This window comes from Canis lupus, chromosome 6, assembly GCF_048164855.1.
Source record: "Canis lupus baileyi chromosome 6, mCanLup2.hap1, whole genome shotgun sequence".
NCBI classification, from domain to species: domain Eukaryota; kingdom Metazoa; phylum Chordata; class Mammalia; order Carnivora; family Canidae; genus Canis; species Canis lupus.
The window spans coordinates 71,154,598-71,181,248 of NC_132843.1; the positions used below are offsets into that span (position 1 = coordinate 71,154,598).

At 35.3% G+C, this 26,651-nt stretch overlaps 1 protein-coding gene across 2 annotated transcripts in view; it reads left to right on the plus strand.

The window, feature by feature from the left end:
- INTS7 (integrator complex subunit 7) overlaps positions 1–26,651 on the plus strand; it is an 84,815-nt gene that overhangs the window by 10,715 nt on the left and 47,449 nt on the right. Inside the window, exons 2-7 of one of the 2 annotated variants that reach the window (XM_072831142.1) lie at positions 1,791–1,920; positions 4,436–4,582; positions 11,012–11,149; positions 17,662–17,708; positions 20,884–21,083; positions 21,574–21,696. In XM_072831142.1, coding sequence (XP_072687243.1) covers positions 1,791–1,920; positions 4,436–4,582; positions 11,012–11,149; positions 17,662–17,708; positions 20,884–21,083; positions 21,574–21,696 — 785 coding nt within the window. The remainder of the gene's footprint in view (positions 1–1,790; positions 1,921–4,435; positions 4,583–11,011; positions 11,150–17,661; positions 17,709–20,883; positions 21,084–21,573; positions 21,697–26,651) is intronic. The other variant, XM_072831143.1, reaches the window with a different exon arrangement.

The following is a 26,651-nucleotide window of genomic DNA, read 5'->3' on the forward strand; positions in this document are numbered from 1 at the left end:
AGCCTGTGGCTTAAAAGTGGCCTCCACATTGTCCAGATATTTTCTTCTGGTGTCTGACTTGTTTTTTCTTTCTCTTAACAGTATCTTTGAAAATGCAGAAGTTTTTAATGTTGATGGAGTTTATTTTATCCCTTTTTTATTTTATGATTTGTGCTGTTTGTGTTTTTTTTTCTAAGAATACTTAACCCAAGCTCATAAAGATTCCTCTGTATTTTCTTTCTTTTTTTTTTTTTTTTAAGACTTTATTTATTTATTCATGAAAGACAGAGAGAGAGAGGGAAAGAGGCAGAAACACAGGCAGAGAGAGAAGCAGGCTCCATGCAGGGAGCCCGATGTGGTACTTGATCCCAGGACTCCAGGATCACACCCTGAGCCAAAGGCAGGTGCCAAACCGCCGAGCCACCCAGGGATCCCCTGTATTTTCTTTATATACTTTCTAATTTTAGCTTTTATGTTTAGGTCTGTGATTCCTTTTGAGTTAAATTTTTGTGTATAGTGCAAATTAAGGATCGAGGTTTTATTTATTTATTTTTGTTTATTGATTTCCACTTGTTCCAGAATAACTTGTTAAGAGTATCCTTTCCCCATCCAGTTATCTTAGCCCATTTTTTAGGTCATTGACTTGAGACCTTTCTTCTTCTTTTTTTTTTTTAAAGATTTATTTATTTATTTATTCATGATAGACACAGAAAGAGAGAGAGAGGGAGAGAGGCAGAGACACAGGCAGAGGGAGAAGCAGGCTCCATGCCAGGAGCCCAACGCGGGACTTGATCCCGGGACTCCAGGATCGCGCGCGTCCTGGGCCAAGGGCAGGTGCCAAACCGCTGAGCCACCCAGGGATCCCCGAGACCTTTCTTCTTTCTAATATAAAGCATTTGATGTTGGGGTGCCTGGGTGGCTCAGTGGTTGAGCATCTGCCTTCAGCTCAGAGCGTGATTCTGGGATCCTGGGATCAAGTCCCGCATTGGACTCCCCATGGGGAGCCTGGTTCTCCTTTAGCCTATGTCTCTGCCTTTCTCTCTGTCTCTCATGAATAAATAAATAAAATCTTTTTTTAAAAAAAGCATTTGATGTTATAAATGTTTCTTAAAGAACTACATTGGCTGTATCTCACAGATTGTGTTTTCATTTTCATTCAGTTCAAGAGATTTTTCTAATTTTCTTTTCACCTGTGGCTTGTTTATAAGTCGTTTAATTTCCAAATATCTGGGAATTTTCTAGATATTTTTCTCTTAACAGTTTCTTTTTTTTTTCTTAAGATTTTATTTATTTATTCATGAGAGACACAGAGAGAGGCAGAGACACAGGCAGAAGGAAAAGCAGGCTCCTCACAGGGAGCCTGATGTGGGACTTGATCCCTGGAGTGGGATCATGCTCTGAGGCAAAGGCAAACGCTCAACTGCTGAGCCACCCAGGTGTCCCTCTCTTAGCAGTTTCTAATTTAATTCCATTATGGTCAGAGAACATAACAAAGTATGGTTTTAGTTCTTTTAAATTTGCTGAGATTTATTTTATAGTCCCAAATATTCTTTAAGATACTCAACCTTTGAAAAAGACTTGTCTCCTTTTCATTATTTTATATTAAAGTGGGAGCTTACCAAATTACTATTTTATAGGCTCTTTTTATTTTTAAAAAGATCATAAGGTATGGTGGTACCTTACCTAATTGTGAATGAATGTTATTTTACTGCAGAAATAATTTTACTATGTAGTGCTGTGTTGGTATTTGCTATTTTTGCCTTGTAGCTACAGGTTTGTAAGCTGTTCTTTCATTTCCATGCCTTTCATAGGTCTAAGATCTGGCAAACTTGGTGAACAGTGTGAAGCAGTCGTTCGCTTTCCCAGACTCTTTCAGAAATATCCATTCCCTATTCTCATCAATTCTGCATTCCTAAAGTTAGCAGATGTTTTCAGAGTTGGGTAAGTCTTTGTAAATCCTCAGTGTCCTAAAGTACTTTGTTCAGATTTCTTTCTTTAATGTTGTGGTCTTTATTGTTTTTGCCTTTTGGGACTTAACACATTGTTAGTGGCCATTTTAGTGGATGTACATGGCAGTTTACAACACTTTTGTTATGAAATGTAATGGCATTTTAAGCAGAAATGAACTTACAAGTCAGAGAGTACGTATTTCTTTGGGGAACAGGATAAATCAAATTAAGGCAATCTTTATATATGTATATTATTGCTATTTTGGAAGTATCTGTGGTTTGCACAGATTGTTTTTGAAAAGTTCCTGATTTAATAACTTACAACACAAGATTACATGTTACTGGGAAGTGTCTGAAACATGGAAGCCCTGGATAAATACCTTTTGGGGTTTTTTCCTCCCTGCTAGTCCCTCTCCTGCATGCACTTGTGTGTTTATACACACAGAGTCAGACTTGAGGGAGAAGAAATGTGTAGCATTAGCTTGAGAGAAGAGGAAGACCATCTGGCCTCCTGGTCTTGGTCACAATATGATTGAGGAGATTTAATTCATCCCTAGGGCTTCTCTTCCTATCACTGCCATTTTGGTGTCTTGCAGCAGGGCTGCAGGCATTGCCAACTGCTTATGCTTAGTAATCTTAAGTGTAGGCTTCACACTACCAAACACCATATGAATCCTACATGTAGCTCCTGTTTTCTCTAAATACATCAGTAGAGCAGTGTCTCCAAACTTTAGATCTTGAAAGCTCTCACCTGAATTTCTCTGGTCTTGAGTATGTTATCTCAGCTCCATATCCCTTCTTGGTACTTGAGTCTTAGTTCCTTTATGTTATCCTTTCCCTGATACATGCTTAGAGTTCCTGGCTTTGGCTTTCACATTTCTCATCCTTCCTTCTCATACGTGTCTGAGGATATCAGATAATATCCAGGTAATGATACGATGGGACCTCTTGGAAAGGATTGAATCTGGAATTAGTTCCATCCACTATAGAAGGAGAGAGAGACAGAACTGTAAATGCTGAGTTATGAGAAGTCTAATATCCCATACAACAGACATGAGTTTTTTATTTCCTTTGAAATGAATTACAAATTGTTTGCCAAGCAGTTCTATCAGTTCACACTTTCACCAAGATTGCATACCTCATGACCACAACCTAGTCAGCACTGTTAGTTTTATTACTTCTGATTTGTTAGTTATAAAATGGTAATTCATTGCTGTTTTAACTAGCATTTTATAAATAACTTGTGTGGTTGAATATTTTGCCATATAAACTCATTTCCTTTACTGCATATCTTGCTTGTTTGCTTTCTTAATTTTTGTTTTATATATAATCCTGCTCTTTGACGAAAATCCTTAAACATATTAAATTTTTGTGAGTAATGTCAGTATTCTTTGATTAGAAGAAGACATGAAGGGGAAATGGAGACATTTATTTTACACATCTGCAGTAATATAAATAACTAACATTTACTGACCTCTTTCTATACATCAGTTGCTATTCTCATTTGTACATGTTTTCATTTGTGGTAAGTACTGTAGGTCAGCACTATATAATTGAGGAAATGAAATAGAACAGAGAAGTTAAGTTGAACTTGTCCACAGTGATAAAGTATAGTTAATGAGAGACAAAGCCAACATCCCAGTCTTGGCAGTTGGTTTCCAAAAGCTATGATATATTACCTATCTGACAGTTTGAACATTTGTGTTTATTGTACATAATACGTTTGAGACATACCTGGATAAACAGTATGCACGGCATGAGAAAATTATTTTTAGGGAGAACATCAAACATTTGAAAAGGATTCCTTATGTTTTGTTTTGTTTTGGCATTCCAGGTATAATAACAAATGCAAAAGCAAAAACTTGAGAATCCCTCTTCTAGTGTAGTGAAGCAATCAAATATACCAACCATGCCCACAGTTGTGTCATCTGCAAATCAGGGCAGATTTTCTTCCTTTTTGGTCTGTGTGCCTTTTATTTCCTTTTCTTACTACTGCACTAGCTTGAGGTTCCAGCCCTATATTGTATAAGAATAATGAGTGCTGGCATATTTGCCTTTTCCCCAGAATTCTGAGGAAAGCATTCAGTATTCCAGCAACTTAAATATAATGTTAGTTCTTGGCTTTTGGTCTATATTCCTTATCAAGTTAAAGAAGTTTTCTTCTATTCCCTAGTTTGATTAGTTTTATCATGGTTGGGTTACTGAATTTTTTCCTTGCTTTTTCTGCATTGATTGATATGATCATGTAACTGATTAGCCTGTTAATATTATAAATTTGCAATTAAGCATTGCTTAATTTTTCAATATTAAACCAGCCTGGTATTCCTAGATAAAAAACAACAACAGCAAAAATCAAAGTGTAGGCTTCAGCCTTTTTAATGAGGCAAGTAATAAGATTGAAAAACATTGTCCTGTTGCTAAAATTTAATATCATTAGTGTGGCTTTGGTTCTTAATTAAATATTACTTTCCTAAAGTCTAATTTGCTTTATCTCTGGTTCTTCATAGAAACAATTTCCTGAGGCTGTGTGTTCTTAAAGTTACTCAACAAAGCGAGAAGCATTTGGAGAAGATTCTAAATGTGGATGAATTTGTGAAGAGAATTTTCTCTGTGATTCATAGTAATGATCCTGTTGCAAGAGCCATCACACTCCGGTATACTCTGTTGCTATCATGAATCACCACAAGATTGTTTGAATTGCAATTATATAATCAAAAAAAGGCAATATGTTTCCTTTTTTCAGTGTGAATGTTAAGGATTTGTTTTTACAGCCAAGATCCCAGGCAGAAATAGGGTAACTATCCCTATGTGTACATGCTTTTCTGTTACCACCTATGGTACTGTTCTGGTTGTGAATTACTGCTTAACTTGTGTTTGAAAGATTCCTTCTCATAGGTTGGTTTTCTGATCAGATAACTGGGGTCTGAGTCTAGCTTAGCCTCAGCTCATTTTGAACTCTTACCTTCCTGACCTTGTTCTGTTTCATGTCAGTTTTTGTATTCACCCTTGGTTATGTGCTCATTTTTATATGTAATAATTTTTATTGGAACTCCTTGGAGAGGGGATCCCTGGGTGGCGCAGCGGTTTGGCGCCTGCCTTTGGCCCAGGGCGCGCGGTCCTGGAGACCCGGGATCGAATCCCACGTCAGGCTCCCGGTGCATGGAGCCTGCTTCTCCCTCTGCCTGTGTCTCTGCCTCTCTCTCTCTCTCACTGTGTGCCTATCATAAATAAATAAAAGTTTAAAAAAAAAAAAAAAAAAAAAGGAACTCCTTGGAGAATGCCAGATAGAACCACTGTAGTTTCATCAGCCTTTTCTTTTCTTTCTTGGCATCTAAAAAAAAAAATTTCTTTTTAAAGATTTTATTTGAGAGAGGGATTGGCAGGGGCTGAGGGGAGCAGAAGTGGAGGGAGAGAGAGAATCTCAAGCAGGCTCTACTCAACCGACTGAGTCACCAAGTGCCACGCCCCCCAGTTTTGTTTTGTTTTTTTAATTTTGTCAGAATTTCGTATTGTAAGCCTTATATCCAGCTTGAATATATTCCCTTCTTAGGTCTACTGTCTATGGAATGTATGTGCAATTTTTAGACTTTTGGAATTCACTTTTCCTAAATTATAGGGCTCATATCTGACTTATTTTTGTTCAGGAATGAGCCCTCTTTTAAACCATGAAGTCTAGGATGTCACTTCTCTAAGTTTTAATATCTGGAGGAATAGATACTGTTAACAACGATTATTTTTGGTAGAGGTAATTGGGCTATAGATTATAAGAGACTTTTCTGAGTAGTTTTGCAATGTCTGAATTATTTTCCACAAGCATGAGTTATTTTTTTTTATCATAAGATAATTTTTAAAAAATAATAGAATTTAACTGGTGAAATGATTTTATAACTGATTTAGAACTACTTTGAATATTTTGAGAAGAAATAGATTAATATTTGAATATTCCATTAATTTTGCATGCTTGTTCTTTCCAAATGTGGCTTTGCCACAATTCTTCATTGAAGAACTGTTGCTATCAATAAAGCCAGAGATTTCTAGAAAACTTCCAGAAAGATTTATTTTATTTTATTTATCTTATTTATTTATTTATTATTTAGAAAGATCACTTTAAAGGAAAAACATCAAAATAAAATCTTAAAAAAAAAAAGGGACACCTCGGTGGCTCAGTGGTTGAGCGTCTGCCTTTGGCTCAGGGCATGATCCCAGGTTCTGGGATCAAGTCCCATATCAGGCTCCCTGTGAAGACCTGCTTCTCCCTCTGTCTGTGTCTCTGCCTCTCTCTCTCTTGTGTTTCTTGTGAATAAATAAATAAAATCTTTAATAAATAAAGGAAAAAATCAGTTTGAAATTATATTTTTTGACATTAACACTTAATGCAAAAAACATTAAAAGAAATTTGAGTTCAGGTGCCTGGGTGGCTAAGTTGGTTAGGCATCTGACTTCAGCTTAGGTCATGATCTCAGGGTCCTGTGATCCATCCCCAAATTGGGCTCTCTGCTCAGCAGGCAGTCTGCTTATTTTCCCTTTACCTCATCCCCCAGCTTGTACCCTATCTCTATCTCTCTGATAAAGAAATAAAGTCTTTAAAAATATATATATAAGCTAAGAATGTTAAGAAGTCCAGTTGCCATTTAAAACACAGTATAGGGGTGCCTCGCTGACTCAGTCCAGGGAGCATGCTATTCTTGATCTTGAGGTTGTAAGTTCAAGCCCCATGTTGGTGTAGAGATTACTTAAAAATAAAATCTTAGAAATAAGTGAATAATGAATGAATGAATACATAAAATGTAGTACATTAATAAGATCCTTATATAGGCAAGGCTTTATATGATTTTGCCAAATAAAAACATTCTTGGAGTAGTTACTTTAAGAAGAGGAAAAAGCTTGAAGATCAGGAATAAGAGGTAATCAGATCATTTTGTAAAGTTTGCAGAATTATAAAATAAATATCAAATACCAAAAAAAAGGTATATTTATAACAACACAAAACAAAAATTCTAGAATCAACACAATATGAGAGTATCAAACCTTTCTCACAAAAATAGAACATTTTTGAATTGCCTTAAAATTTTTTTTCATGAATGCCTGGGTGCTTCAGTAAGTTAAGCATCTGCATTTGGCTCAGATCATGTTCCCAGAGTCCTGGGATCAAGCCCCCACATCAGGCTCCCTGTTTAGTGGAGAGTCTGTTCTCCCTCCCCTCCTCACGCTTTTTCTCAAATAAATAAAATCTTTAAAAAATTTTTTTCCATTATTTCATAGTTTTTTCATGATACAAGAAATGACTTAAAGTATTTTTTAAATTTAGTGTATTATTTAATATTGCATTATAAAGTAAAAATATGATCTTTTAAAGTATAAAAACTAATTTTGCCATTAAAAAAGTAATAAGCGCCGTGTCATTTACTACCTTAATTATGTAAGAAAAAGTGTGATTTGTCAATAAAAATTTTTAAATCACACATTTAACTTGGAGCTAAATATATTAAAATGCAGTTTCCTTTTTTTTAATAACATTATAAATTTTAACACTAGAGCAGAAATTTTTTTCTAATGCATTTCATAGTAAATTACAATTGTGCACTTCCCGCTGGATACTTTAGCATATATATCATTTGCTAGAGTTCAGTTTGTTTACAGGGTTATCTGGTTCTTTTTGTTTTAAGATTTATGGATTTATTTATTTGAGAAAGAGAGAATGCGCACAAGCACACACATGCACAAGAGGGTAGGGATGGAGGGAGAGAATCTCAGGCAGGCTCCCCATGTAGCACAGAGCCCAGTGCCTGGCTGGATCCCATCACGCATGAGATCATGACCTGAACCTAAACCAGGAGTCAGGCACTCCACCGATGGAGCTACCCGGATGCTCCAGAGTTACCTGATTCTTTAGTGTCAGTTAATTGAGTACTGACAGGTGATTCAAATTACTCCAACCACTATCAAGATTTGGAACTTCAGAATATTCCCTTATGCTCCTTTCTATTCAGTTCCTTTATCTACCTCCCCAGAGGCCACTGCTCTTCTGATTTTTTTCCCCATTATATCAAATTTCTGTAAATTTTCAAACTTCGTATAAGTGAGCTTATACAATGGGTATCCTTTTGTGTCTTTTTGAGATGAATCCATTTTATATGTTAGAAATTTGCTCTTTTTATTGCTGAGTACTTTTCCATTGTGTGACTGTGAGTTTATCTGTTCTCTTACTGATGAATACCTATGCTGTTTCCAGTTTCGGGCTATTATAAATAAAGCTGCTGTGAACCTTCTGGTACAAGACTTGTGAACACGCTTCCCTTTCTGACAAATATATACCTAGGAGTGAAATTGCTGAATCATAGGGTAGGCATATATTTAATTTTATAGGAAACTGCCAGGCCTTTTTCCAAAGTGGTTTTAACCATTTTATATTCTGACCAATAGTGGTGAGCTCTGGTTGCTTCATACTTTTGCCAATCTTTGGTGTCGTCGTCAGTCTTCATTTTAGCCATTCTGGTGGGATATATAGTGGTTTTGATTTGCATTTCCTTGATGGTGATGATCACTTTCTCATGTACCTTTTGATGACAGTTCTATCTCTTTCTGAGAAGATCCATTCAAATTGCCCGTTTTCTTTCATTAAATTGTTTAGATTTTATTGTTACTTATTTTTTATTACAAAATTGTAGGATTTCTTGATATATTCTGAATACTAATCCTTTGTCAGATATATGCTTTTTAAATCATATTTTAAAATAGACAGAAATTTCTTTCAGGGCCTGAAAGCCATGAACAAAATTACTACCATTTTTATGCTCTTCGTTAGGTTATATCTCAACATTATTGTTTCTTATATTTTCTGTTTCAAACTAAAATAATGTATGCCTCAGAATAAAGATAGTTCCCAACTAGGGTAAGTGTTGTGAGTGTGTTATCTGATAGCCACTAACCACCATACATGTGCTTTTAGTTTATACTATGAGGTCTTCAAAATAATCTCCTTTTAAAAGGGAAAAATACTGTAAGTGCTTTTGTAATTAAAAAAAAAAAAAAGATGTCAACTCTTTGAAATACCATTTGAGAAGCAATGACCTGCTCAACTGAAGAAAAGTTTGGCTGTATGTGTAGGGAGGACTATTGTGGTCCCAACTCACATTCTGATAAGTTGACATTTCATAAATCACTTTCTGTGATGTAAAACAAAAAAGTGATACCTGCTCTAATGGATTCACTTATTTCCTATATGGTAAAATGCAACATGTGCAAAAAAGAAAAAATTGTTGATCACCATAGAAATGTAAAGAACTTGGCTATTAAAATCCGTCTTTGAAAAGATATGAAACATGTAAGTGATTATAAATTCGTTCCTTCCATCGTGGAATACTTGGCTATAGTACTTTTTTTTATAAAGAAAAAGATGTGATACAAAAAGGATCTCAGTGTCTTAGAGCAACATGATTTTTCACTGAGGAGCATTATAGCGCGATGAAAAACGAGTCTGTTAAAGAGAAAAAGTTTACAAAGGAAAGATGGGGCTGATAAATGATAGATCAAGTACATTAAGTACTCTGAGTACCCATTGAATAGAAAGTTTGTTGTGTTTTTAGGAAGATAGATTCAAGTGGAAACTCTGATCTCAAGGAACTTGCTTTCTGGAAAAATGTATAAGGTTAAATACATGAAAGAAAACAGAAAGTGATGTCTCTCAAATGCTCAGGAGTTTATAGAGTCAGGACGATTTAAACATAAGGGAAAGGACAAGAAGAGATGATACTTTAAAGATGTTTTCTTTTTTTTACCCGTTACTTTAGACTTGTCAATTAAAACAAATGGAAGAAGAAAAAGCTGGGAGGTATTCATAGTCTCTGAAATGTAGTGCTACAAATAATTTATAATATTACCAGAAATATTTTCAGAAAGTAGTGACTAATGAGATTATGCTTTTTGCGCCCTTTTATATTTAAGTACTAACAAACATCAAAAATGTTGATATTAGGGCATCCCGGGTGGCTCAGCGGTTTAGTGCCACCTTCTGTCCAGGGCCTGATCCTGGAGACCCGGGATCGAGTCCCACGTCAGGCTCCTTGCATAGAGCCTGCTTCTCCCTCTGCCTGTGTCTCTGCCGCTCTTTCTCCCTCTGTGTGTGTGTCTCATGAATAAAATAAAAATCTTTTAAAAAAAAAAAAGGTTTAAAAAAATGTTATTAGCCTAACCTAATCTTTTCTTATATGAAATAATATCTTACAAGCTGTTTATTTCTTTTGAAAAATAACGTAATTTCAAAACCTTATTTTCAAATTGAATACAAATTACATTTTTAATCCATTTAAAAATTTTTTTTTGTATAAACTCTAATACTTATGTCCTATCAAATCTCCATAAGATAGGTGGTAACATGTCAAGTTGGAAGGTTACTTAGGACGACTTTGAGAAAACCTGTCACTGTAGGAATTCTGTTTTGTCTATCACAGTGTTTTGTAGCCCTCAAAAATCCATGCCTTTTTGCTGAAACATCTTTTAAGCTTTATCTTGTGTAGTTTGTGTTACAAACAATAGATTTTTTCCCTTTTCCAAATTTATAATTTATTATAAAGTAGACTGTGTTTTCCCAGATGCTTCCTCGTCCTTGCAGATTCTGAGATGAGCACTGTTACCTCTACCTCTGTTCTCTTGATGTTAAAGACCAATTTAAAAATCATGGTATCCATATTCACTGAAGTCTTTTTTTTACTTTGTGGATTTGCATAATAGCAAAAATGTTGTTTTGCCAAAACAGACTTAACATTGGAAAATTGATATTTTGATGCTTTAATAATTCAGAAGTTTCTGGGCTCTATTTGGTACCTGGGAGGTACTTCAGGATGATAATTTAGAATTTTGCTTATGTTAGATAAGCCATGTTAATTTTTCTGACATATCAGAGTGTAGAAAAGTGTTTAGAATTTGAGTCACTGCTTGATTCCTAAAGTTGATGCTTTACTAACCTGAGATTTAAAGGATTGCCTACAGATTTTAATTGTGTGATCTAGCTTTGCCTTGCTTCTTCCTCTCTTGATTTTTAGCTTATTGTATTTCTGTTCTTCTTGGGGTCTCTGTCTCTGTAGGATGTTGGGAAGTCTGGCATCAATAATTCCTGAGAGGAAGAATGCTCATCATAGTATTCGTCAGAGTCTGGACTCACATGATAATGTAGAAGTCGAAGCTGCCGTTTTTGCTGCTGCAAACTTCTCTGCACAGTCAAAGTAAGCATTGGCTAAAGAAAAGGTTTTGAAGGAATAAATAATCAATATACATAAACACTAAATGAAAAATGTAAGTGGTAAGGTGTATTTTCCAGGAGGATTTACATCATGTTGGGGGAAAAAAACTTCAATACATAATACAGAACGGTTAAGTACATATGTTGGCATTAACTGCACATGAAATAAGAATTTCCAGAAGGACAGATTTGCACAGATTAGTTAGGGAGGGCTTCATTGGGAAGCAGTTTTGTCCACTTAGGCATCCCCCTCTAAACATACATGGTTCTAATGCTAAATTGCTGCTTTCTTATTGTCTTCCCAAGGTTAGCTTTTTTGGCATTAGAACTATGTACAAAAAAAAAAAAAAAAAAAAAAAAGAACTATGTACAGTTTGACAAAGATAGTAATTTGAGTTGAAACCAGTTTTAACCTATTTGGGATGTCATATCCTATATTATTATCTTATAAAACAATTTTTTTTTTGGATGCAATGCTGACCATGATTATGTTACTATATCTAAAAATACAAATTATCTTCTTTACTAACTGATATCAAAAATAGCATTGCTTTCTGGAGGCATTTTGGTAATATGCATTTGCTTTAAACATGTTCATCCTTTTATCCCCTTTAAGTGGACCTGAAAATCAACCTCTGAGAACTTATCCTGTAAGTCAGCAATGTGTACTGATACTTATTTGCAAGGATGCTAGTTGTAATGTTACAGAAACAACAACAAAATTTAGTAGCAACCTAACTTCCAACCACAATGAAATATTATCTCAGCTCTTAACAAATATATTTTAGAAGTATATTTGGAGAACAGGTTATATCATAATTTATGTGATATTATAGAGTATATTTTTTAAGAGGTATTTGTATTGATAAAATAGAAAAAAGACAAAGGGTATATATCAAAATACTGTCTCTGGGTGATAAGATGGTATCTTATTTTCCTTTTTTATTAAATTTCTCTATATACTGTCAGGAGCAACTTTGGGCTTTATAACCAGATGGATAGCATTATTTTTAAAAGTAAAAAAATGGCATTTCCATTAAAAATTTCTGCTAAATTTGCATAAAACATGGACCAGTCACCAACTTTCTGCTAAATTTGCATAAAACATGGACTAGTCACCAACTTTCTCCAGATTTTAATTATAATCTACTGTAGTAAATTTTCATTTCCTGTAATGCCAAAAAATACTTTTCTAAATTTCGTTTCTAAATTTAGATGATACATTTGTAATTTAGTGATTATGTTTAACGAAAACCATTTTTGGTTCAAGTTTTCTCGTGTTACTATCAAGCTAATTTTATTAGCTCTGGAATTTCTGATCTGTTTTGGATAAGGTTTAGACTAAGTAACATAGAAACATTCTTCATTTATAGTATTGATGACCAGTAAACAATTTTTTTTAAGATTTTATTTATTCATTCATGAGAGACACACACAGAGAGAGAGGCAGAGACATAGGCAGAGGGAGAAGCAGGATCCCAGGTCCCTGGGATCATGCTCTGAGCAGAAGGCAGACGCTGAACCACTGAGCACCCAGGCGTCCCACCAAACACTTAAATTAAAAGTTTATGTAGAAGCAGTTTATAACATAATAGGCTTCCGATCGCTTCTCAGCCTTTTGGCTAATAAGATCAAGTGTAACATAACAGGCTTCTGTGATATAATTTGTGATATTTAAAAATACCAAATTAGTGCAATAGGAAAGGCTGAAGAGCCTATCAAATGTATCAGAGTGTAAAATTAACTAATTGTATAATGAAGTCTATATTTTTTTTTTGAACTGTATCTTTTTGAGATTAGCATTTACCTTTTCTTCTAAAATGATGATGACCTGGCTTGAGATCAAATACCTCAACCAGTGCTAGTGAGTTTTTGTCTTAGTATCTCTATTTATCAATTTTGTATCTTAAATTAGAGCAACTGGCCAAATAAGACCTTAAGAATATTAGTAATACTGTTCTCCCTCTGTCTATTATCATAACCACATCTCAACTGTTTTTAAAAAGATTAAGATTTTATATATTTAAAGAGCTAGTCCCCTGGGTGACAAAGTAGGAGTTGGAAACCCAAATACATTCAGAAATTGGGGAAACATTATTAGTGTGAGAGGTGCCCTCTAGCGGCCACTCTGCTGAACTAGATAGTGCACTCACATCTAAAAGCTAGGCCTTGGTCCCAGCTGATCCGGACAGTACCGGAATGAATGTATACCCAGTGTTGTCAGAGCTGACTTTTTTGTCGGCGGAGGGGGCGGTATACGTGGAAGCTGGAAAATCTGATTATTCTCTTTACAGTCTTTTTTTTTTAAGATTTTTATTTATTTTTTTGACAGAATGAGAGCACAAGCAGGGGGAGCTGTAGACAGAGAGGGAGAAGTGGACTCCCCACTAAGCAGGGATCCCAACAAGGGACTCAGTCCCAAGACCCTGGGATCATAACCTGAGCCAAAGGCAGATGTTTAACCCACTGAGTCACCCAGGCATCCTTCTTTATAGTCTTATTACCATATGGGACTCTATTAACATACATTCTTAATGTTGACTTTAAGAATTTTTAAAAGTATTACTAGACAAAAAAAAAAAAAGAAAAGTGCAGACTTTTAATTTGCAATTTATTGGCACTAAAGGCCCATAACAGATTTAAAATTTTGAGCTGTATTAAAGTTACCTAAGTTACTGGAGAAATGCTTATTAACTATCTACCTCCTCCAGATAATAGTCTCAGTGCCCAGGAGTATAGAGGTGGAGAAGATAAAGGCCCTATTGTTGTGTAAACACAAAATAGTTTCAGATGTGGGTTAATGTTATGTAAAAATAAAAACAATTTTGTGATAGAAATAATACAGTTTCATCACTGTGATAATGACCTGAGTGAGTTGCTTTAAGTAGAGTGATCAGGGAAGGCCTCTCTGACGAGGTAACATTTGAGCTGAAACTGAATGATTAAAGAGGCAGCAAGTTAGAAGAACATTCTAAGAAAGAATAACAAGTGTAAGAGCCATCTCAAATGTGAATGAGTTGTCTATATATACCTGATACACCTCTTATTACCTGAAAGACATTTGTAACTTAACTTTTTCTTGTCAAATGTGAAACTGGTATCTTTGAACAATAGTTTTCAAACTATTTGGTATCTTTACACTTCCAAGCATTATTGAGATCCTCACAGAGCTTTTTTGTTTTCATGGACTATATCAATTGATACTTAAAATATTAAAAATTTAAATAGCTACATTTAAAAAAATACTTGTTCATTTTTAAAATAGCAATTCTCTAAATATGTTAATGTAAAAATACTTCTATGAAAATAATTGTTTTCCAAAACAAAAAAGCAGTTTTGTGAGATGAGTAGCATTGTTTTACACTTTTGCAAATCTTTTTCGTGTCTGGCTGGATTCTTATGTCTGTTTATGTATTCAACATTTCTGTTGCAATATCTTATGATAAGGTATATGAAATAAATCCAGCCTCACACAGATACATAGTTGGAAAAGAGAAGAATATTCATAAAGACTTTATAAGTAATTATGGATATTTTTCTTTGATGTTATACCAAAAGTAGATAGGTGGTGGTTTCTTACAAGCTAATTGCAGTGTGGACTCTAAAAATGCTATCATTGAACTTGTACTACATTACATTGAAATCTACTAGAATCTCTTACCCATGTATGGTTTTATAATTTATGTATTGGTCTTCTTGAAAATATTGGTTCACTGTGTTATGCAGGTCTTCTAGATGATGACCCATTTTATTGTATTAAAGGATCACATTTGTTACTTGCCACCAGTCTCAGGAAATTCTTTAAATATTAAGCTGTCAAGCTCATGGTGATAGATACAAGTTTTCTGAAATTCTGATTTTTGTTTAGATTGTTTCTCAGATTGACAAAAAATTTTCCCAGTTATGTTTATCAGGTTGACAGAAAATTTTCCCAGTTGTGTTCCATGAATCGACAAGGTGACTTTATTCATTTTTTTGAGAAAATGTCTGCCAAATAGCCAAGTGTGAATAACCACGAAGTTTCATGAAAAAATGACTAATTCATCTCATAACTCAGATAATCACATGGTACTTTTCCTGAAGACAATCACTGTGTACTTTATGTGTGGCTTCTATTTTGTCAGAGAATATTAAAAGAACACTTGCTCATGGGTTAAAATTAAAGTTAGTAATCTTTATTGTTCTATCAAGGACATTTTTAAGTGTTTATCTGACTTTGTTCCTTCCCTCCTTTTTCATGGGAGCCCACAGTGGTGAAGAATACAGTGACTGCTAGTATGGTTTGGTGACACTGCCTTGATTCTTGCTAAGGCGCCAGCATTTTACTCATTGCTTTGGTACCAGTAGTGAAGAGAGTATCGATGTTTTGGGAAAACCATAAGATTTTTTAAAAACGTTAAATTGCTTTGAAAATTCAGCACAAATATTGTTTATTGCTTAGAATTCACATAAAAGATGATGTTCTATGATTAGGTGGTGCTGATACAAGCAAAAGAGTCATCTAGCCATGTCTGTAGATTTTCCATTTGTAAGGCAGAAGTAAAATTCTGCAGTTGAGCTAGTAACTCAGCCTTCACATTTGCATCTAAATCTTTTATTTGATAAGTTACTCTAATGTTGAAAAGTAGCAGTGCCTTGATTTCTGACTTATCATCCAGGCATTCAGCATTGTCAGCTACACATCTCTTAGCTGTTATGTGCGCTTCTCCAGCCTGTGCATTACGATAACTTACCCTGTTGTTATTTCTAGTTTAAAAATCAATAGTTTGCTTTTAAAGAGCACACTTAAAATACTCAGTCTTTTCTTTTTTTTTAATTCTAAATAATTAGTCTCAAAATGAAACCTCAAGTTAAATGGTACCATAATACTTTTTGAAATGTTTTATTTCATAAAGTACAATAAGTTAAATTATTAACATTTAAAAAAATAGGATAACGAGTCATTTTTTTAAATTTATAGTTTTGTTTTTCTTTAGAATAGATTCCTTCCTTGAATTAGTTAGAAAACTTTCTGATATTTCAGTTTTATCTTTTTCAGCATCTTTAGACCTACATGATGCAGCCGTGGGTTGAGAAAATGAGTCTTCTAACCTCGTCAAGCCAGTGATTCATTTTTAACTATAAAAAAATACTTTGCAAATAAACTTTTATTTTATTTTGGAATAAAATATTGTTCAATTCTAAAACAAACAATTTTAGAAAAATCTTCCAAAACTTTATCACAAAGCATGGCAATGTGTACTTCCTGATATGTTTCTCTATAAGCATAAGGAAAACTTAAGGATTTCAAAATAATGATGTATTGGGTGATAATGAGGTTATAGAGTGGGACGCCTGTGTGGCTCAGGGATGAGCATCTGCCTTCGGCTCAGGTCGTGATCCTGGGGTCTGGGATCAAGTCCCACATCAGGCTCCCTGTGAGGAGCCTGCTTCTCTCTCTTCCTGTGTCTCTGCCTCTCTCTCTGTCTCTGTGTCTCTCTTGAATAAATAAATCAATAAATCTTTTAAAAAATGAGGTTATAGAGATAATAAAAAATATAGTCAAATATAATAAAAGCAGAGGAGAAGAATTGAGAACTGAGTTAATCTCAGAAAACATTATACACCAAACCTAAACCTATTACCTTAGAAAACTCTAGGAAACAAAAGAATGCACAATTCCACATTCTGTTAGCTGTCAAGAGATGATGTCATGTAGCCTCTAGAAAACTTCACTATTTACCTATGAGAGAATGAATTGAAAATGGCAAATATCTCCATGGCAGGAAATATTTTATGTAGACACCCACTAAACTACAGAGGGAAGTATTGCCTATCTTATAGATCATTTATAATGGCTAAACGAGCCAACCTTGATTCATATTATGTGTATTATATTTCCTTACATATAATATAATGGTCTTATCCCAAATATTCATATTACTAATGACTTTTGCAGCAGTCTGGTATTTTTATTGGGACAGAATCAAAGCATCTTGGAAAACATTTTACATATATATAATATAAAAAAATCATGGCTGACTTCAAATAGTTTGGCTTTTGGTAAGATTCTGCCTATATTTCCTTCTTGGCTTTTCTACTTCATACTTAGTCTATTTTTCTAAAATTTAGAATATTCAAAATATATTTTATTGTTTACATAATCAGCTTATGGTGTTAAAAGCTTTTCTAAATTAAAAGCATATCCTAAAATATCATGCGCTGGGGTAACGACCTTCAATCTTTTAGACAGTGGCACTCAGTGATGCAGAGTGAAACAACACCCATAAATCAGAACATCTTGCCTTGAATACCACTTGGAAATGGTGTTGGCATAAGCCCATTTACTGGTGGGAGTTTTGGTTTCAGTTGCATTTCTTACCCCACCCCCAGTACTTGATGTTTGGAATGTTATGATCTGCAGTTTTATGTTTCTCCTGTTTGTGTTCTGTTTATTAATTTAAGCAAATGTAATTTTTTTGGTTTTAAAATTTTCGCTGTTCTCTCTTCCCAAAGGGATTTTGCTGTAGGAATCTGTAACAAAATCAGTGAAATGATTCAAGGTATGTACGCTTCATTCATTATAATGAAGTGACTTGCTGGGATTTATATTAATAACAGCTCTTAACATTTATTAAGTACCTGTTACATGCTTGTCACCATTCATTCACTAATTGATTCAATAATATTTATTTAAACATTTTCTAAATGCCAGAACTCTTCTGGGTGCTTAGAATATAGTCGTGAACAAAACAGAGCCCTTGATCTCATGTAACCTACATTCTAGTGGCAGAAGCGGGGGAGGGATGGCAACAGACAAAACTATAACCATTGCTGTGGAGAAGTGAGGTAGGCCGGATAGAGTCCCCACGGTAGAGTCCACGCCACACAGTGGAAGGGACACTTTGTATTTTGTATATGTTGATCAAGGAAGACCTCGAATGAAGTGATGCTTGTGTGAGAAATACAGATATTTACGGGAAGAGTGCACTGATCTGAAAGAGCAGAGGGCTGTTAGAAGCTCTGGGAGTCTCCATACTCCGTTAAAGCTCCTTCAGTGTCTTCTAATTGCAGCTAAACTCATATCCAAATTCTTTATCATAGCCTTCAAGGCCCTAGCTTTCTCATCTTCCATGCAGGGCTTCATGGGTATTGGCCCCACTTACTCCTGTCCTATTCATTACAGGGAGCCCTGGGGTTCCAGCCCTGCATGCCTCTGGAGAGTACCACCTTCTTTGTATATTTCTAAGTGGCATTCCTGTGAATTGTGCGACTTGGCAGACTTGACAGGCAATATTATTATGTCTATTTTACAGAAGAGGAAATGGAGGCACATTAAAATTACTTGAAAACCAAGATAATGGTGATTGAGCTTTGTCCTATTCTCCTTTATTCCTTTGTCCTTTTTTCTCACTGCCAGAAAAAAGGGCTCTTCTGCAAAAAGCTGTCATTAAAAGGACGCATCACTCACTCACTGAGTGGTTTTTATTGAACACTGGCTCTATCGGGCAGGATCGCAGCAGGAAATAGGTGACATACTTGAATTAAAATAATCCAAGGAGGGTTTAAGGAAGGAACAACTACAAAGGTATAGGCAGAGTGAACTGTAGGGAATGGTGTAGTCCTGTACCCAAGGGTGCAGAGAGGGAGTGGTTATCAGAAACCTGGAGTCTCATCCAAGGGGCCACTTTGAAAAATGACCTTCAGTGTGATATGACCTAATGTAACCCCAGAGAGAGGGATCCAGGGAATAAATACTCTGACCTCTTTCTTCTGCCTCCCATGCCCTGCTGGGACTTTTCACTGGCTAAACCCAAATGGGCATATAGCAAGGGAGTTGATAGACAATATAGAGGTGAGCGTTCTAAGGCGCTGGAGTATTGTGTATACTGGGTGATGGTTATTTGGGTATTTTGATATGTAGAAACCTATTAATTTGTACACCTAAGATTCATTATTGTTTCTTAAGTTTTACCTATAAAAAAAATTTAAAGCAGAAGAACAGGAACTAGGGGGTGAAAGACAAAAAGGGGGTAAAAGCACAGGAGTGGGAGTGAGGGTGAAGTGGAAGAAGACTGGAGCCCAAGATATGGACGTGGCAGGGGAGTTTTAGAAATAAAGTATCCTCACATTTAATTTTAATTTGCTTGTGTTTCTGCAAAGTGAAATCTCTTGAGTGTCCCTAAACCAATAAAAATGTCTATAAACAAAGAATTCCAAAGACTGCTGGGTTGAGCATAGATTTGCAGAGGAAGAGGGGATAGGAGACAAGAATCTGCCATGGGGAAAGGCCTAAGTAGAGAGAATACATAGGAGACTTTTGCAATAATCCAGTCAAGAGATGGTGGTAGAAGTAGATGAGTGTGACAGTGATGGAAGCAGAATGACATAGTCAGATTTGGGTTATATTTTAAAGATAGAACCTAAAAAATTTGCTAATAAATTTGTATATGGGATGTGAGAGAAATAAGAGAATCAAGAAAACTCCAAGGTGTGAGGAGTTAAATTAATAAAGCAATCATATACTGAAATAGGAAAAATTTTTAGAGGGGCAGTTTTATTATGAATATAGCTGGTAATGGAAGCCATGGGATTATAGCACCTCACTCAGGGAAGGTACTAAGGGTGAGAAGAAGGTTTATTACCAACCCAAGGAATACCAGAAATTAAAGTGTGGATAAAAGAGATAAATACAAAGAGAGTTAGAAGGAACAGCCAGAAAGGACAAAAACCAGGAAGAGTGTGCCTTTGGGGGAGAGAGTTTCAAAGACAGAATGGTTAGCAGTATCAAATGCATCTGGTACCTTAAGGATCAAAATATTAATAGAAGCATAATATATATGACTGCAGAGAGAAAACCAGGGAGTCAATACTCTGACCTCATTTTTCTCCCTCCCAGCTCCTGGGGCTCTCTGCTTTGGCCAGACTTAAATGGAGGCCAAATAGCAAGGGAGTTTGTTGACGTAAGCCACCACTGGATGTTGAAATGTTCTCATATATTCACACTAACAGTTACTTCACAATGGCAAAACAGTGGTCTGCAGAGTATAAATTAGCTTTTGGCATATATGCAGTAAATTATGATTGACAATTTTTTTGTTCTCTATCATCACAAAGCCATGCTGTTGAACAAAATATTTTATTGTGTAGCTCCAGTGTTGACAGCAAAAGATGCATTGGAGTTAATCCTCATGAAGTTCCAACTCTGTAGGCAATAAAAAAAAAAAAAAAAAAAGGCATTGCTACACAGAGTTCAAAAAACTTAGGAACCCCTCCACATACAGTCTAGTTACATCCTAGATCTTGACTTAGTGTTGAAGGAAATAATTAAAATTGTAAATATAACTAAATTGTAGCCATTGCATGTGTGTGTACATAGGTGTATGCGTACCTATATATCTATATTTGTATATCTTTCTAGCACATTGTGGGAAGGTATAGACAGCAAATATGACTTTGCTTTCTAGTGTGCCTTTAAAGGCATTTTCTTCTGTCAGCTTATAGTTTTATAGTCACCAAAAAACCAATGTTAAGATAAGTGCTTTTGGAAAAACAAAACAAAACTACTGAACCTAATTGGGTTAGCTCTAGTATGATTATCTTTAATGTCTTAAACATAACATTGGTATACTATTTGATTTTAAATGGTCATGTTGTTAATTGTATCACTTCTGAATGTGAAATACTATCAAGGATGACGGTCTGATATCTTTCCCTGACTATTCCTTTTGTGTCCAGGTTTAGCCACACCAGTAGACTTGAAACTGAAGTTAATCCCCATCCTCCAGCACATGCATCATGACGCCATCCTGGCATCCAGTGCACGTCAGCTTTTACAGCAGCTGGTCACATCCTATCCCTCCACCAAAATGGTGATTGTTTCTTTGCACACCTTTACGCTGCTTGCCGCTTCATCTTTGGTCGATACGCCTAAGCAGGTAATTTCAAAAATTTTTTTAAACTGCCTTTTGTTCAGTAAACTTGCATATTAAGTATAAATTAATTTTAAAAAAGTAACTCATAGTTTTGATAATATTAAGGTCCTCTTCTCTGATAAAGATCATTTTCATTTCCTTTTGCTGGCTTTTTTTTTTTTTTTTTCTGTAATCACAGTCTTCATTCTTAGGAGCCTTTTAAGAAAATGAGGTGGAGTTGAAGGGTACATGGCAGAGTGTGGGGTTGGCCAAGAGAGAAAAGAAAGAATTCAGTATTCAAAGCCAGGTCCCACACTAGAACCTTACAAGCTAAGGGTTAGTATATTTTTATGCATACAAGAAGGTGGACCAAACATGGACACATAACTAATAAGTAATAGGGCTGCAATTGGAAGTGAGTTCTGTATCACATCTAAAAGTTTCACTGAACTGTACATCCCTAATGGTAATTTCAGTGGCAGTATTGTTCACAAATGACGTACTTCTTTCATAGATTCAGCTTCTATTGCAGTATTTGAAGAATGATCCTAGGAAAGCAGTAAAGAGACTTGCTATTCAAGATCTGAAATTACTTGCCAATAAAACACCACACACTTGGAGCAGGGAAAACATTCAGGTATGTAGAACTTTGAACATTAGTATTTTATATAGAAAAATAATATATCATTGTAAAAAGTTTTTACTTTACATTTTTATCATCTTTGTCATCTTTTCATTCTTTATGAAAAAAATTTAGGGGAATTGTTGATATTTGTGATAGATGTTATTTTAAGTGGCAAAGTAAATACATAAAACTTTTATCCTTTCATGTTTCAATTTGTTAGTGAGTTAGACTTGCCTCTCAATTTCTTGTGAATTTTCCTGTAATAGCATTAAGGCTGTTTGAGAAGCTCAGTGAAATCATTTATTTAATGCTTGTCTCCTTTACTCACTTTTGGGAGAACAGTTGATACTGACTGTGATTTATTAGGGAGAAGGTCCTGGAAGCATAACTCAGCAAAGTATATTTTTCCTTTTCATGGAAAGGAAGGACATTCCTAAGTTTTCTTTTGTAAATATAAGATCAGGTCTCGATCTCTAGGCTCTTTTTTTTTTAAAGACTTTATTTATGCATAAGAGACACACAGAGAGAGAGGCAGAGACACAGGCAGATGGAGAAGCAGGCTCCATGCAGGGAGCCTGACGGACTCAATCCCGGGTTTCCAGGATCACAACCTGGGCTGAAGGCGGCGCTAAATCGCTGGGCCACTGGGGCTGCCCAATATCTAGGCTCTTCCTAATGTGGCATCTTTTATAGCATTTCTTAGGTTAATTTAATGTTTTATATTTTTCTCAAAATGGAGCCCTATTTGTTTATTCACTACTGTTAACAGATGTACCATTTTTTAAAAATGCCATTTAAAGTGAAATGGAAGATTCTTAGAATTTGACCTTTATTTTCATGGATTTTACTATCTCTTCGTGTCATCATAGCTACAGTGCAACAAAAACTTTTGAATTTCAGTTTATGAAACTAAGCTACTGTGTTAATTGGTTTTTTATTTGCCATTTTCTAAACACATTTCAGTATATTGTGATTGATAGTCACAAATATCCCTAGAGATAAGGGCAGTTGTTAGTATTTGCATTTAGTAGATGAACAAATTAGGGTTCAGAGAGACTTAATATGGTTAAGAGAACTTCCTAAGAGGACTTAATTAAGATTTTAATTAAGAGAGCTCTCTCCTGTAATGCATTTTCTACTAAATAATACTGTCTTTTCAAGAAGAGAATGTACTCAGCTACCAGAGGAAACCAAACCCAGGGAAAGCACTATATCATCCCTTCTCATTTTTTTTCCTTATTGTATGATAGACCACATATACAAAAAAGTATATAAAATAGATATTTAATAGCTTAAATAACTGTAAAAGAAAACAATGTTTTCTAGCGACCATCCAGCTAGAAACAGAACTCTGCAGGCTCACATAACCTTGCCACCTTCCTAGTACAGGAAGAACCATAAAGCCAGCCCAAAGGAAACTTTTGTTTTCACTTTTGTGATGATCATTTCTTCGCTCTTTATTTATTTACCTATATATGCTTCCCTAAAAAATAATGCTTACTATTTGTTTTTATTTCTTGTGCTTAACATTATACTGATGAGACTCATACATGCGGTTGCATGAGGGTTTTTTTCCTTTAAGTGCTATGTAGTATTCATTATATGGAATGGACCAGTTTACTTGCTCTTGATGGGTTATTTTCAACATGGGGCTCTTGCAACCAATGCTGCTATGAACACTCTTCAGTTTATCTCTTGACACTTAATATGCAGGAGTTTCTTTATATACTTGAGAGTGAAATTGCTGACTTACAGAATATGTATATCTTCAGCTTTACCGGGTAATGTCAAACTGTGTTCCAAAGTGATTGAACCAATTTACATTCCCAGTAGAGAGTGCCCACTGATTCACATCCTTAGATTACATTTTTTACCAGTTTAGAAGTTGTCGTTTTAATTTCTAATTCCTTGATTACTGAAGTTGAACATCCTTTTAATGTGTTTATTGACCATTTGGATTTCCTCTTTTGTGACACGGCTATTCAAGTCTTGGTTATTTTTCTGTTGATTTATAATCATTCTTTGTATATTCTGGATACTTGTAACTGATACTTGGCCACTGATATTCTACATAAATTTTGGAAGTAACTGATCAAATTTCACAAAAAAAAATCGAAAAAAAGTTGATAATTTCATTGGGATTCCATCATTTGGGAAGATCGATTTGTAAGAAACCGATATTTTTACGATGTTGTCTTTTAATGCATGAATATGCTATATCTTTTCATTTCTCTAGTTATCTATACTACATCTTTTGCCTTCTATTTTGTCTGATGTTATTATAGCTACTTCAGTTTTTTCCTCGATGTATCTATCTGATAGATTATCATTGTTTTAGGGTTGCCTGGGTGGCTTAATCAGTTAAGCATCTGCCTTTGTCTCAGGTCCTGATCTCAGGGTCCTGGAATCGAGCCCTGAATCAGACTCTCTGCTCAGTGGGGAGTCTGCTTCTCTCTCTCTTCCTCCCCTCCCTCATGGGTTCTCTCTCTCTCTCCTTCTCTCCCAAATAAATAAATACAATCTTTAAAACAACAAGATTATCACTGTTTTACTTCCAGCGTTTCTTTAATGCATCTTTACGTTTTAGTTATGTCCTGTGTTAATTCTGGTGCAAATACCTTAAAATGCACTTTTCATTTATATCCTTCTAAACTCTTACATATTGTTATCATGTGTCTTAATCCTCTTGTATCGAATAATGTTATTTTATAAATTCATTGACCATTTGGACGTTCCATTGTCTTTGGTCTTCTTGCATCTCAGCCTTTCTCTTTGGGATACTTTTTCTTCTGCCTTTGGAAAGTCCTCTGGTGAGGATCTGTGGTGGTAAGCTCTCCCAGTATTTGTTTGTCTGAAAATGTCTTCATTTTGCCCTCAACCTTGAAAGACACTCTCTCTGGGAGTAGAATGCCCAGCACATTGAGAATACCATTCTACTGTCTACTGTCTACTGATTTCCATTATTGCTGCTGAGAATAGCAGTACTCTTTTGAAGGAATTTTTTTTCCTGCTTTAAAATTTTTCTCTAATTTGATGTTCTGCACTATGAACAGTCTGATTATAGATTTCTTCTATTTAAACTGCCTGGACTATTGATTTTCTTGAATCATAAGAATGGTGCTTTTCAACAGTTCTGGGAAATTGTCAGCCATAACTTTTCCAGATACTGCTTTTCCTCCTAGATCTCCACTTAAATATATGTTAGCTCTTCTATGAATCCCCCATGTTCCTTATATTCCTTTTTCCATCTCTTTATCTCTTTGTGTTGTGTTGTGAGTAATTTCTCCTGTTTTAGTTCAACAATTATCTCTCCAGCTTATGTAAAGTCTTTTCAAATGTATCTCTGCTCCTGATTTCTATTGGCCCTCTTTTATAGTACCCTTTTTCCTTATATACTTGTCTGTTTTTTCACCTTGAGCTACTCATTTTCCTTGGAAAAGTATGTGTGAGAATTCTCTGAAGAAGTTGTTCTCTAGAGAAGGTTTGGATTTGCTTCTGCTAGGTAGAGAGGCCAGGTAGTAACATATGCTATGGAGAAAAAGTCAAGGAAGAGGATTAGTGAGTGAGGAAGATGGAAGCTGCAGTTTTACACAGGGTGGTCAGGGGAGCTGTCACTAAGAAGTTGACACTTAAGCAGGGACCTAAAGGAGGGACCACCAGCTTCATGGGGCAAGAGCATTACCAGCAGAAAGAATAGCAAGAAAGGTCCTGAGGTGAAAGCATTGATGAGAATGAGGTCAGTGTGATTACAAAGAGAAGAGTTGGAGATGCTGTAAGATGGATGAAGTGGGTAGCAGATCATTTAGGGCCTATGTGTCCTGTTCTTTAGTACAGGCCATTATTATTTCTTAATTGAAATATATTTGGTATATAACATTGTATAAATTTAAGGTGTACAGCATGTTGATATGATACGCATATATTGTACTATGATTGCCATTTTTGTGATAATTAGCAACCCATCGCATTACAGAATTATCATTTCTTAATTTTAATGGTTAGAATAATTAAGTTCTAGAGACTTAGCATGTTTGATGATTATCATACAATATTGTTGTCCATATTTATTGTAATACTATACATTAGATCTCTAGGACTTACTTACTCTTTTTAAGTTCGTACCCTTAAACAACATCTGTCCTATCCCCCACCCCTTCCATCCCAAGTCAGACAAAGAAAGACAAATACGGTATGATATCACTTATTTGTGGGATCTAAAAAGGCCAAACTTATGAAAACAGAGAGTAAAGTGATGGTTACCAGGGGTTAGGGGTTGGGGGGCAAAGGACATTAGCCTATTTGTTCCAAAAGATTCTCTCTGGCTTAGATGTATTGAGACTAGATTGTAGGGACACAAGGGCAGAAGCAAGGAAAAACATTTAGGAGGTGATTATAAATATTCCAATTAGAAAATACTATGGTTATCTGAACCCAGCGGAACAGTGAAGTTAGCAGGGAGAAGTGCTAATATTCTGGATACATTTTATTTTATTTTATTTATTTTTTTTTTTCTGGATACATTTTAAAGGCAAGTCTGAAAGATTTACTGACAGATTATTTGTAGAGTATAAGACAAAAGATGACTCAAGGTTTTTGGCTTCAACAGATTTACTTGGAATGGGTAAGACTGTAGGATGCTTATTTCTTAAAGATCAAGAGTTCAGTTCTGGTCAAATAAAGTTTATGGTATCAGACATCCAAGTGGAGATGTCAAGGAGTTGGAGTTTAAAGAACAGATCTAAATGAAGTTGTAAATATGAGAGTCTCATTAGTTCATAGATGGTATTTAAAGTCATGAGACTGGATGAGTCACTTAAGGAGAGAGAATAAATGAGAAGATTCAGGGAATGATGAAATAAGAACCAGCAAAGCAGCCTGATAAGCAGCCAGTGAGGTAGGAGAGAAGTCAAGATTGTACTGTTTTATAGGAAAAACGCTGCAGTCCACCATGGGAGATACTGCACTGT